Source organism: Rhinoderma darwinii, chromosome 3, assembly GCF_050947455.1.
Source record: "Rhinoderma darwinii isolate aRhiDar2 chromosome 3, aRhiDar2.hap1, whole genome shotgun sequence".
Lineage (NCBI taxonomy): Eukaryota > Metazoa > Chordata > Amphibia > Anura > Rhinodermatidae > Rhinoderma > Rhinoderma darwinii.
The window spans coordinates 14,822,159-14,834,483 of record NC_134689.1 but is presented as its reverse complement, the minus strand read 5'-3'; the positions used below and the strand labels follow the sequence as shown (position 1 = coordinate 14,834,483).

Below are 12,325 nucleotides of genomic sequence, written 5' to 3'. Positions count from 1 at the left end.
CTGTCCCAGATTATGAAACTGTGCGGGTGTTCACATGCCAAAATTGAAGTAAATTCACTGAACATAACATCACACGCAGCTCTGCTACATCTATATACAAGTATCTGCTATATCATTTTGTACATTTTTTTTATTGCAGGTGGAAAGCATTCTCCGAGACAAGATTGCTACACACTGGAAGGACTTCTCCAAAGCCGTGCAGTCATGTGACGTTAAAGGATCTGGAACCATCAACAAGGACCAGTTGATAAGAATCATTCAGTCTTACTGTCCCTCAGTGTCCGATGATCACTATCAGATGTACGGCATATAATACTGTATTTGGTATGACTAAGGGCTCGTTCAGACAAGCGTGTATCTCGTCCGTGTGACGGCCGTCACACGGACTCATGTATTTGGGGCCGTTCACTCGACCGTTGTTTCAACGGAGCGTGTGAAGGGTCCGTGAAAAAATAGGACGTCCTATTTTCCTGCGTGTCACACATCCCTCCATAGAATCTAGTGTATGGGGGATCCATGACCATGCGTCCCGCAAGGGTGCACCTCGGACGTGAAAAACTCCAGTTATGCTATTTAAGAAAACCTATTTTTATAAACCCTAATCTAGAACCCAGAGTTATTAGGGGCGTCCAGCAGATTGGAGAGCGGTTACAAACAGCGTCTCTCTCTGGAGGACCTGTCCTGTCCTCCAATATACAGACAATCCATTGATATGAATAGGCACTGTGTAATGCTTAGTTTCGCCTGTGGTGGCGCTGCAGGGAAATGTAACACTTGCCGTGTTTACCCACAGAGAGCAGCCAATCGCTGTGGTCCCAACAGTGGGAAACTGTGTGATCTGCTTATTGTCAAGGTACCCTTTTAATAAGTAGGGGATTCTCCAAAGTGAAGAATCTCTTTAAAAGAGAGTCATGATTTGTTAAACATTTTTTTTTTTTTAGTAAAGATTTGCATTTCTCATAAAGTAACAATACCGGAGCATCTTTTCTTAGGACATGCCCCATTGACATAAACAATGATAACAGTTTAATCTAGTTGTCAATGTTTTAGACATTTCCAGGAGGAATAACAGAGGAATGACACAATGTAAAAAATAAAGATGCTCCAGAAGTGTTATTTTATAAGAAATGCATAGGTTTACTAAAACATACGTGTCATTGGACACACAGGAGAGCTGACAGGGGGTTTAGGCTTCAGCCAAAGATACCTAATCATTGTATAGTGAAAAGTTATACAATTTTCTAATATATTTTGTGTAATAATTCCTCATCTTTAAGATCTCTGCTTGCTTTAATTCAGTGGGAGCCTCCATTGGAACCACGGTCTGACACTGCCTCTAATTTGTACTTTTGCTAATATAACACTTTGTTTTCCGGTTTGTGGAAATGATGGGGATTACAGAAAAGATGGATATGATGTATTTTATACTTTTTTAGGATTTTCGACCAATACAATTATGGCTCTTCTGATTGGATCCTGTACATGCAGTTCCTGCGTGACTTGGGAGTTTCCGTCTCTTGCGCTGGTGACATCAATGGCATTAGCACTGATATCCTAGAAAGAAACCAGTTCCAAGAAGAATTAAGGCAGTTCGATCACTCCGACAGGTAACTAATACCTACAGAGATTATCTCCTAATACCTCAAACAATGCAACCATGATATCCATTCCACCATACAGAAAAACATTCCAGGGACGTAGCTAAGGGGCTACCTGGCCAGTGCCTCGGGTGCTAGTTGACAGGGGGGCTATTAACAAGCAACATTGCCTTGGCAAGAGTATTAAAGGGGTTTTCCCATAATTATTATTTATCAACTATCCACAGGATAAGTGAGAAATATCTGATCGGTGGGGGTCCGACAGCTGGGACCTCCACCGATCACGAGAACGGGCTTAACAAGCTGTTCCTAAGAGCCCTATATGAATGGAGCGGTACTGCACATGCTCGGCCACCACTCCATTTATTTCTATGGGGCTGCCAAGCACTATCTTTGCCAGCCCATAGAAATGAATGAAGAGGTGGCCGAACATGCGCAGTACCGCTCCATTCATATTGGGCTCCCTGGAACGGCAAGTTCCTGGGACAGGTGATAAATATTGATTATGGGAAAAATCCTTTACGATACAGGGCTGGGGCACTAAACTTTACTCTGGGTGAATGAAATCCTAGCTGCATCTCTGCTACATTCAATCAAAATATATTGTGTTTGCAGGTGCCATGTATGATAAAATGAAGCTGTTCTGAGCTTTGCCTCTTTAACTCAATATCTCTGTAATACTAATCTCACACGCATGATTCCAAAGTACACTACATGACCCAACGTGTGGATGTCCAAGTATCACATCATCCATAAATTCTTGCTGAACATTTTGATTTCAAAATCATGACTATTGCTAAACTAGAATTTGGGTCATTGCTGTGGGAATTCCAAGAGAGTTTGGGCTCTGATGTTAGCCAAAGCTTAATCACTCTTCTAATTTACCCGAAAGTGAGATTACAGGGGAGAGAAAAGTGACAAGTGTACGGTGAACTTGCAGGGTTGTGGAAAGAGTGACTGTGACCGGGCTGCAGCTCCACTGTGTATCTGTAACATGGCAGACAATAATTACAACTTCCTGTTAGCGAATTAGGAGATTGGAGAGATCTGCAGCACAAACCGTGTAGGTGCTGCTTTTTATTTTCTACTTGTGATCTATTCCCATGTCTATATAGCATACACATCAGTGGAGTCCATGAGTTTGGTTCACTGACAATATCCAAGACTGAGCTAAAAAAAACAACTTTGCCAACAAGATCTTCTGACCTGCATCTATGATGTTTCAGAAGAACATTTTTGGCTGATTCCCAGATCCACTACAAATTCCTTTTAGTTTATTAAATTCACCATTCGGCCTGAACTAACGGACACATTTTCCTTTATCAAAAGAATGAGAGAGATTGAAAATCAAGCCAGCAACCTGATCAGGAGGATCACTGTGGATGAGGTGATCGACAAGTTGAAGGACTGTGTAACCAAACATGAGTTTTCCATAAAGGAAAGTTTTCTTGCCTGCAATAAACAACCAAATGGAAAAGTCACCAAAAAAGATTTTAGAAAGGTAACTACAGTCTTGTCTACTAATGTATTGTACCTTTAAGAAGATTTTAAGGCTTTACCCTATTAGGGAATCTTGAGTTAATAGAGGGGGGTCCTTTGTTCAGGGTCTTCATCTCTTGGCCATTGTAAGGAACAGTTATAAATAATATTTGTCACTCTGGAGGACCTGTACCGTATTACACAGAATTAATTTATTTAAATGGACACTGTGTAATCCTTAATTTCACCTGTGGTGGCACCGCAGAGAAATTGAAACACTTCCTTACTGTCAGATTTCCCCACAGATTGCAACTGATCGCTGGAGGTCCTAGCAGGGAAACTGTAATGACAGGGTAGGGAGACAGACAGGTGAGCCCTAATCTACCCGCCACTCAGTCCCTTCCTACTTGCAACGACCCATCCTAAGCGACGGGGTACAACTGGGCGACGGTCCCTACGCTCAGTAAGTGCAAGACAGACAAACAGACAAGGGTACACAGAAGCTAGGGAAACGGGGCAGCTGCTCACGGAGACACCGTGAGCAACAAGAGTTGTGAACGAGCCAAGTCAAACCAGGAGAGAACGAGGTACAAAAAGCTGAGCAGGAGAGTGGTCAGAAAGCCAAGGTCAATAACAAGAATCACAGGCAAAGGAGGAACAGGAAAGGCAGGTATAAATAGACAGTGGGCGGGAGCTATCGCCGTCTGGCCAGGCTGTGATAGGCTCTCCCACTCTTAAGCCTGCCATCCTGAGTGGTGGAAGATGGAGTCAGTCTCACAGACATAGGAGCAGGTGCAGACTGATTGCCCACGGGCGTCGACACAGAAGCTGTGTCTGGCAAATCCTTTGTTTAACCAGCCGTCATCCCCATTATCATGCATGTTGTCCTACAGTCTCTCCAGATACAAAAGATCTCCTGGCAGAGCTCGCGAATCATCCGCAAAATTCTGTTGGCAGCCATGACTAGGGGGAGCCTGCTGCATATGTATCTATATTGCTCTTACTCGCCTCAAAGGCAGAAGTAGAAATATGCCCGTTGTCGGCTCCCCCTAGTGGAGGCTGGAAAAAGCCAGAATTGTATTGAATGAATTGAATTCTATGGCTGTGTGAGGGAAGGCACGGCTGCTGGCAGTGTTATTTATTGGGGCGTTATGCTGAAAGTGAATTCTTAAAAGTAAGAAAGTGTGAGCTAAAAAGGACGTAATCTGCCAGTAAGTCTGCCGTGTATTGTCTTACAACCTAAATCTATGTTTGTGTGTGGCCGTAAAATATAACTGGTTGGCTACAAACTTTTTAAAAATCACCAAAAATGTACATGAAAAGACTGATTAGTGTGATTCATCCTCACCCGCCCCGCTCCCCCGTGTAATTCTCATTGACTTATCATATGTCAAATCCACTTAATCGTGAAATGTTACATAATAATGATTACAGGTTGACTCGGGGCTCGCACTGATAAAAAGGCTCATTCTGTTGTGCTGCGAGACTTCTTAGCACCACCAGCACAGTGTCAAGTTGTTAATGAGAGATTTCTCATTCTGTTAACACATCTTGTAGCCCCACGAGCCACAAATCATCCTCCTTACGCGCTTTGCAATTAACACTTGCTACAAAAAAAACAACAAAACCCCAACAAAGCGTGGGAGATGGAGGTGATCGGTCTGCCACGCTATCGTCTAACGCTGTCAAAACGAATTACTGATGAAGTTCTAGACCGCAATTTACAATGATTTTAAAAAATATATTTATTTTTGAGAAATTTAAAATTCCACATTTTATGTTAAGCAAATAATTCTGTCTGATAAAGGGGCTGTCACAATGCAGATGTTAGTGTTGTTGAATATTATAGAATTATTTCTATAATTTTTTTTTCAAAAACAATTCCATCCAAAATCAAAAACAATATTCAGTAAAGTAGTGACCTTGGGTCGTCCTTGTCGACTGTGTTAAATTCTTTTCAGCCTGTTGCTGGGAAGACTGTGTGACAACCTGGTCCGTCGTTGGCCTTTCTTAGGTTGGGTGGAGTCCTGTGTAGTACCTTTTTCGTTGAAGCCCTTCTTCATGGTATACCATATAGTACCCACATAATACAAAGACAGTTTCCCACATAACACTACCCAATCAATAATACAACAAATGTAGCAACATCCTTCCAGCTGCCTTTCCAAAGGATCGGGCTCCGAGTGTGGGATCAGGCGTGTAATGCATTAGTGGCAATGGTGCCCCCTTCCCTAATGACAAGTGATGCGCTCTCCGTGACCACATAGGCCGTCCATCCTTTAAAGGGGTTTTCCCATCTTGGACAATTATGGTATATCTACAGGATATGCCTTAAATGTCCGATAGATGCGGGTGCCACCTCTGAGGCCCACACTTATTTCTAGAACGGGGGCCCCCTAAACCACGTTCTACCTTTCTGAGCTCCCACTGCCTCCCGACCACTTTCTGGTTTGGTGGTTGAGAGTTACAGAAACAGCCAAACTCGCTGAACTCCGCTGTTTCCGTTACTCCCATAGAAGAGAAAACCCCTTGAAGGTCGGTCAGGATGTTAACGAGTATGACCACCATTATGGCTTTTACAGAAACTGACAACCCGCTTTCCCTGACCCAGTAGTCATGTGATATGTCCGCCCCTGTCATATTTTCAGTAATGTAGGAAAACTGGGTGACAACTCCTAAAATGTATATAAAGTTGGCCGTAAGGTTGTCACCATATTGTTGGCCATATTGGTTTTTATGAAAAGATATAGCCAAGAAATCGCCGAATAGAATTGTTAGAAACAACTTAAGGAATTATATTTATTGGTGATTTTCTTTATTTATTATGGGAAATATTCTTCAATTGGAATCTGTCACCAGAGAGATTTCCTCAAATAAGGGCATCTATTCGATTAAACTAAATGGCCTCCCGAGCTTTCTGCTAATTGGCCAAGAGAGATCACATGATCAGCTCCACAGAAATTTTCTTGTAAATGAGTTGTGGTCCTGGCCTGGCGATCCCACTGGGCCAGTTCATTAAGAGGGGCACTCTTGTTTTCCATACTTTCCAACATTCACATACAAAATCGTGCCACATTTTTAAAGATGTTGCCCAGGATTTAAAAAAAATCCTGGACAACCCCTGGAGGAAAATGCCTCTGAAATGGTCAGAAACGCCCTTTAAGTTCAAAGTTTTTAATGTCTAGTCTAATTGATGGCATAAAAAAGTGATGTTATAGCAACTACACTGAATGGCCACTTTATTAGAGACAACGGCCCTCTTACGATTGGCGCTTCCCCGTATGGTGATTGGACACGTGATCCCGGAGTGCAGTATAAAATCAAGTGAGCAAGTTTTTTTGTGGATCAGTTTCAGTGTGAATCCACATTAGAATGGAAAAATCGGGCGTTCTGAGCGACTTCTGACGAGGCATGGTCATCGATGTTAGTCTACTCGGGGCCAGTATTTCAAAAACTTCCCACTTGTCGGGTTTTCTCGTGCAGCAGTGTCGAGAGTAAACCAAAAATAGTGTGATCAAAGAAAAACATCCAGTGAAAGTAGATCCTGTGGATGTCAACATCTCGTCGATCATAGGGCTCAGAAGAGGATGTGAAGAATCTTTCCGACGAATAGACGGTGCGCAGTCAAGCAAATTACATCCGACTACAACGCTGGTGCTCCAACTAACGTGTCCGAACACACAACTCAATGTTTCTTAGGCCCCATGCACACGACCGTAAAAATCGTCCGTAATTGCAGCCCGCAATTACGGACCCATTCACTTCTATTGTTCACGGACACCTTCCCGTTTATTTACAGGAAGGTGTCCGGGCCGTAGAAGTGTACCGCAACAGATAGGACATTTCCTATCTTTTGCTTTTGTACATGGGGCCTTAGCATGGATGAACTATAACAGCAGCTCCAGTGCCATTGATGTCTAAGGAAAACAGAAAAACAAGACTCCAGTGGGTAAAAGAGCGCAAAACTTTGATCACTGAGCAGTGCAAAAACGTTGTCTGGTCTGATGAATCCAGCATTCTTTGGCACCATGCTGATGGGAGACTAAGAATTTGGCGCAAGCAGCATGAATGGATGAACCCTTCTTGTCCGGTGTGAACAATTCGGGCTGGTGGAGGTGGAATAATGTTGAATGTTTTCTTGGCACACCCTGGGTCCTCTGATACCTGTGGATGGACATTAGCCCCTTCAGGACGCAGCCTGTTTTGGCCTTGTGGACGCATCCAATTTTTTCAAATCTGACATGTCACTTTATGTGGTAATAACTTGGGAATGCTTTTACCTATCTAAGCGATTCTGAGATTTTCTCGTGACATACTGTACTTTATGTTAGTGGAAAAATTTGATCAATAAGTTCAGTATTTGCTAGTGGGAAAACACCAAACTTTAGAGAAAATTTGCAAAAATTAACATTTTATCTAAATTTAAATGTATCTGCTTGTAAAACAGATCGTAATACCACACAAAATAGTTACGCATTAACATTTCCCATATGTCTACTTTATGTTTGCATCGTTTTTTGAACATCCTTTTTTTTTTTTCTTTAGGATGTTACAAGGCTTAGAACTTTAGCAATTTTAGAAAAACCTATTTATATAGGGACCAGTTCACTTCTGAAGTGGCTTTGAGGGCCTTATATATTAGAAACCACCATAAGTCACCCAATTTTAAAAACTGCACCCCTCAAAGTTTTCAAAACAGCATTTAGAAAGTATCTTAACCCTTTAGGTCTTTCACAGGAATTAAAGCAAAGTAGAGGGGAAATTTACAATTTATTTATTTTTTGTCAGAAAATCCATTTTAATCCATTTTTTTCTGAAACACAGAAGGTTTTACCAGAGAAACGCAACTCAATATTTATTGCCCAGATTCTGCAGTTTTTAGAAATATCCCACATGTGGCCCTAGTGCGCTAATGGACTGAAGCACCGGCCTCAGAAGCAAAGGAGCACCTAGAGGATTTATGGGCCTCCTTTTAATTAGAATATATTTTAGGCACCATGTCAGGTTTGAAGAGGTCTTGTGGGGCCAAAATAGTAGAAACACCCCCAAAAAGATACCATTTGTCAAACTACACCCCTCAAGGAATTTATCAAGGGGTACAGAGCATTTTAACCCCACAGGTTTTTTGCTGAATTTAGTGGAATTCGTTCGTAAAAATGAAAAATCAAAATTGTTTCCAATAAAACGTTGAAATAATTAATTTTTACAAGGAATAAAGAAGAAAAAGCATCCCAAGATTTGTAAAGCAATTTCTCCTGATTACTGCAATATCCCATATGTGGTAATAAACGGCTGTTTGGACACACAGCAGGGCTCAGAATGGAAGGTGCGCTATTTGGCTTTTGGAGCTCAAGTTTGCTGGATTGGTTTTTGGGTGTCATGTCGCATTTGCAAAGCCCCTGCGGGACCAAATCAGTGGACATCCCCCAGAAGTGACCCCATTTGGGAAACTACAGCCCTAAAAAGAATTTATCTAGGGGTATAGTGAGCATTTTGATCCCATAGGTTTTTTTGCTGAATTTAGTGTAATTAGGCCGTAAAAACTTCTATTGTTTTTATTCAATTTTTTTTACAGCGTTCACCGTGCATTATAAATGACATATTTAATTTTTCTGTGGTTCGATGCGATTACGGCGATACCATATAGGTTTTTTATGTTTGCACGATAAAATCACGGTTTTAAAAAAAATATTTTGTTTTTGTGTCGCCATATTCTAAGAGCCACAACTTTTTTTATTTTTCCATCAAGAATGTTGTGTGAAGGCTTATTTTTTTGCGGAGCAAACTGTCGTTTTTATTGGTACCATTTTTGAGTACATGCGACTTTTTGATCCCTGTTTATTAAATTTTTGGGGAGCTGAAGTGACTAAAAATAGTCATTCTGGTATCGTTTTTTTTTTTGTTTTTTTTTATGGTGGGCACCGTGTGGGATAAATTACATTATATTTTTATAGTTCAGGCCGTTACGGACACGGCAATACCAGTTATGCATAGTTTATTTTATTTTTTTTTATTTTTTTCTAATAATAAAGGACTTTATATGGGAAAAAGGGCGATTTTTTTAATTTTATTACTTTGAAAAGTACTTTTTCTCTTTTGTAAATTTTTTTTTTTTTTTGTAAATGTTTTTTTTTTTCCTTTTTTTTTATTTTTAGTCCCAGTAGGGACTTGAAGATCCAATTGTTGGATCGTTGTTATAATATCCAGGGTATTATACCTGTCAGTTTCACACTGACAGGGTGCATATTGGGTCCTGTCTCTGCATCTAATCGCCTTCCGTAGATGGCATACTAGAAGCCTTTGTTGGGCTTCCGGTTGCCATAGCAACAATCGGCCCCCGCAATCGTGTAGGGGGGTGCCGATATTGTAACATCTTAAATGCGGCGGTCGCTATTGACTGCCGCATTTAAGGCGTTAATCGTTTCGGATCACCGCTGTGATCCGACCCGATGTTTTCCCCCAGTACTAAGGCTTCTAGTAGCAGCCTGTACTGGGAGATGCCGGGCTGCAGGGAGCGCCTGTGTGCTATGTTAGGAGCACATGTAGATTAACGGGCTGTAGACACAAGGACCAGTGCTGCAGCCCGTTAATCTACGTAGGGTGGTTGGGAAGGCGTTAAACAGTAGGGCTTACCTAAGCATTGTGGACGACCAAGTTCATCCTTCATGGTATCAGTTTACCCTATGGCAGAAGGACAGTTTGGCGGCCACGGGCAGAAGCTATCCTGTCCGCATGGGCCAATATTCCTACAGTACGATGTCAAGACATAGCGGAAACTATACCACGAGGAATTACTGCGGTTCTGACGTCCAACGCGCTACTAGATGGCCGCTCTAATTAAGTAGCCGTTCAGTGTATATATTAGTTAAAAGCAACTCTAACTTACGGTATATCGAAAGATAGGATTTATGAAAATGTACAGTATTTATTTTTTAGAACCGTTGTTAGGCACTAGATTTGCATATTTACCTGCATGGAGCATAAGCCGCTACATATGTGCGCTCTAATTTTAATTATTTATGACTAAATTAACAATGTGTAAAGATTTGTTGTCGTAAAGAAAAACGAAGAAAGAAAAAAAAAACTCATTCCCCTGCTGTCAAGTATTGAAGAAATGAAAATGTTCATTTTGGATGGCTGCTGTCATTCAACCGGTTAAGCCTCCCGAAATAATTCATTACATTTCATCTGTCAAGTCCTCGTTATGTAAGCCGCTTCTCCCCAGGAGACGGAGATATTTTACCCACAAGACCCAAATGAAACTTTAGAAAGAAAAAATAATAAAGTTACAGAGTTTTGTGGTTCCCTGTGGTGGTGTTTTTTTGGGGGGGGGTTTTATTCCCAACTCCTTAGGGAGCGCGTTCCCTTCATTAACACTTTACACTTTAAATCCTACATCCCCTCGCTGTAAGTTCCTGAGCTGCTCTGTCTGTTATCTGACAATTTGTACCTTCAAAATTGACACATCTACAGCCGCCACGTGTATCTGAATGTGTACGTCTCCTTTCCGCAGGTTCTGCAGGATCACGAGCTGCATCTAGATGAGGAACAATTTAATGCCTTGACTAAAAAATTGAGATTTACCAAGGAAGGCCTTAGTTATCTGGATTTCGTGTCATTATTCGAAGGTATATAGGTTCGTTCTATATGACAGCAATATCGTAAGTATCCAGTGTGGTGCCTATATGGAATACTTTAAAAGAAAATTAAAGGGGCACTCTAATCATCTTAAAATTACAGGAATGAGTCTCCTAAAGAACACCAATGATCATAAGGCTTGGAAATTATAAAATGTAATCGCAGAAATATATAATTTTGTATGTCCGTTATGTCCCAGGATGCATCATTTCCAATTGACATTTACTCAATCTTTTCTACACTGGGTGGAGCTTAGTGGTCACATGACTGCGTGAGCCTGAAAGCAGAAACTGCCGGGAAATTACAAAAGGGGTGGAGTTTGACACATTCCAGGTTGTGGGAAAATGTGTCATGGAGATGATAGCCACTAGCTACTGCCTTGTAGAAATCCTCTTGAAACACTGTTTAAAGGGACCACAGAGACTTTAGACCATTATGTCCATTTTTATATTTGTAACCCATGTAGAATAAGCGATAGATCACAATTGATTTCCAGTGAAGAAAATCCCCAAGCAATGCTGGAGGGGTCCAGTGCTCACTCTGAAAGAGTCCAAGCTCTTCGTATCCGAAGATGATTCTAGGTGGATGTTTCCTTTAATGTGAGAAACTATGATAATTTAAAGGGGTATTCCTATCATAGACATTTAGGCCATATCCACTGGAGGCCATAATGTTTCTGTAACTCTCGTAGTAATGAATGGAGAAAGCCACCCACAAGCAACCACCTCTACATTTATTCTGCCTCTGGAGGTGGTGGCTGGTGGCTACCTCACCAGGTAGGGTCGGGGACCCAGCAGGTGGGACAAGGGTCGTTCTGGAGATAAATGTATGTCCCAGAGGCGGGTCCCGCACCTATCAGACATTTATGGCATATCCTGTAAATATGGCATAAATGTCTATGATGAGATTACCTCTTGGGGTATGTTCACACGCTAAACAATAAATGGCTGTAAAATACGCAGCTTTTTTCTTGGGAAAACAGCCTTTGATTTTTAAGCCGTTTTTTAAAGCATCGAGCGTTTTTTGATCGTGCTGTTTTTCTATGGAGACATTTTTTTCAAATGGCCGTGTAAAAACGAATGCCCCCATGGGAACTAAATGCCGTTTTTTCCATTTGAAATCAATAACTAGATATTTGAAGGCGTTCAGCCACAGTATTTTCAGCCCGTTTCTCGGGGCGTTTACGGCCCGAAAAACGGCTGAAAATAAGCCATGTGAAAATACACAAAGTGTAACTAAACTTTTGACGTGTCATAGTGACAAGTCAGAAGTTTTGATCAGTGGGGGTCCGAGCACAGAGACCCCACCGATCGCTAAAACTAAGCAGCAGAAGCGGTTGGGTGAGCGCTTTGCCGCTTCATTTCTGATCATCTTCCCTCGGAAAGCCAAGTGAGTGGTGTACGGGCTCATAGACTTTCTATTGAGCCCGTACACTGCTCCAAGGAAAGCCGATCAGGAACGTAGCGTCACAGCGCTTCTGCCGCTTATTTTAGCGATCGGTGGGGGTCTAAGTCCTAGGACCTCCACTGATCAAAACTTCTGACTTGTCACTATGACATTTCAAAAGTTTTTTTTAAAAGTTTAGTTACCATTTAGATTTTCTCTTTTGC

At 41.6% G+C, this 12,325-nt stretch overlaps 1 protein-coding gene across 4 annotated transcripts in view; it reads left to right on the top strand.

The window, feature by feature from the left end:
• The window catches only part of EFCAB6 (EF-hand calcium binding domain 6), an 87,942-nt gene that overhangs the window by 46,814 nt on the left and 28,803 nt on the right, over window positions 1-12,325 (top strand). For all 4 annotated transcript variants that reach the window (XM_075855992.1, XM_075855991.1, XM_075855990.1 and 1 more), the window contains exons 14-17: window positions 140-300; window positions 1,437-1,607; window positions 2,928-3,099; window positions 10,591-10,705. In XM_075855992.1, coding sequence (XP_075712107.1) covers window positions 140-300; window positions 1,437-1,607; window positions 2,928-3,099; window positions 10,591-10,705 — 619 coding nt within the window. The remainder of the gene's footprint in view (window positions 1-139; window positions 301-1,436; window positions 1,608-2,927; window positions 3,100-10,590; window positions 10,706-12,325) is intronic.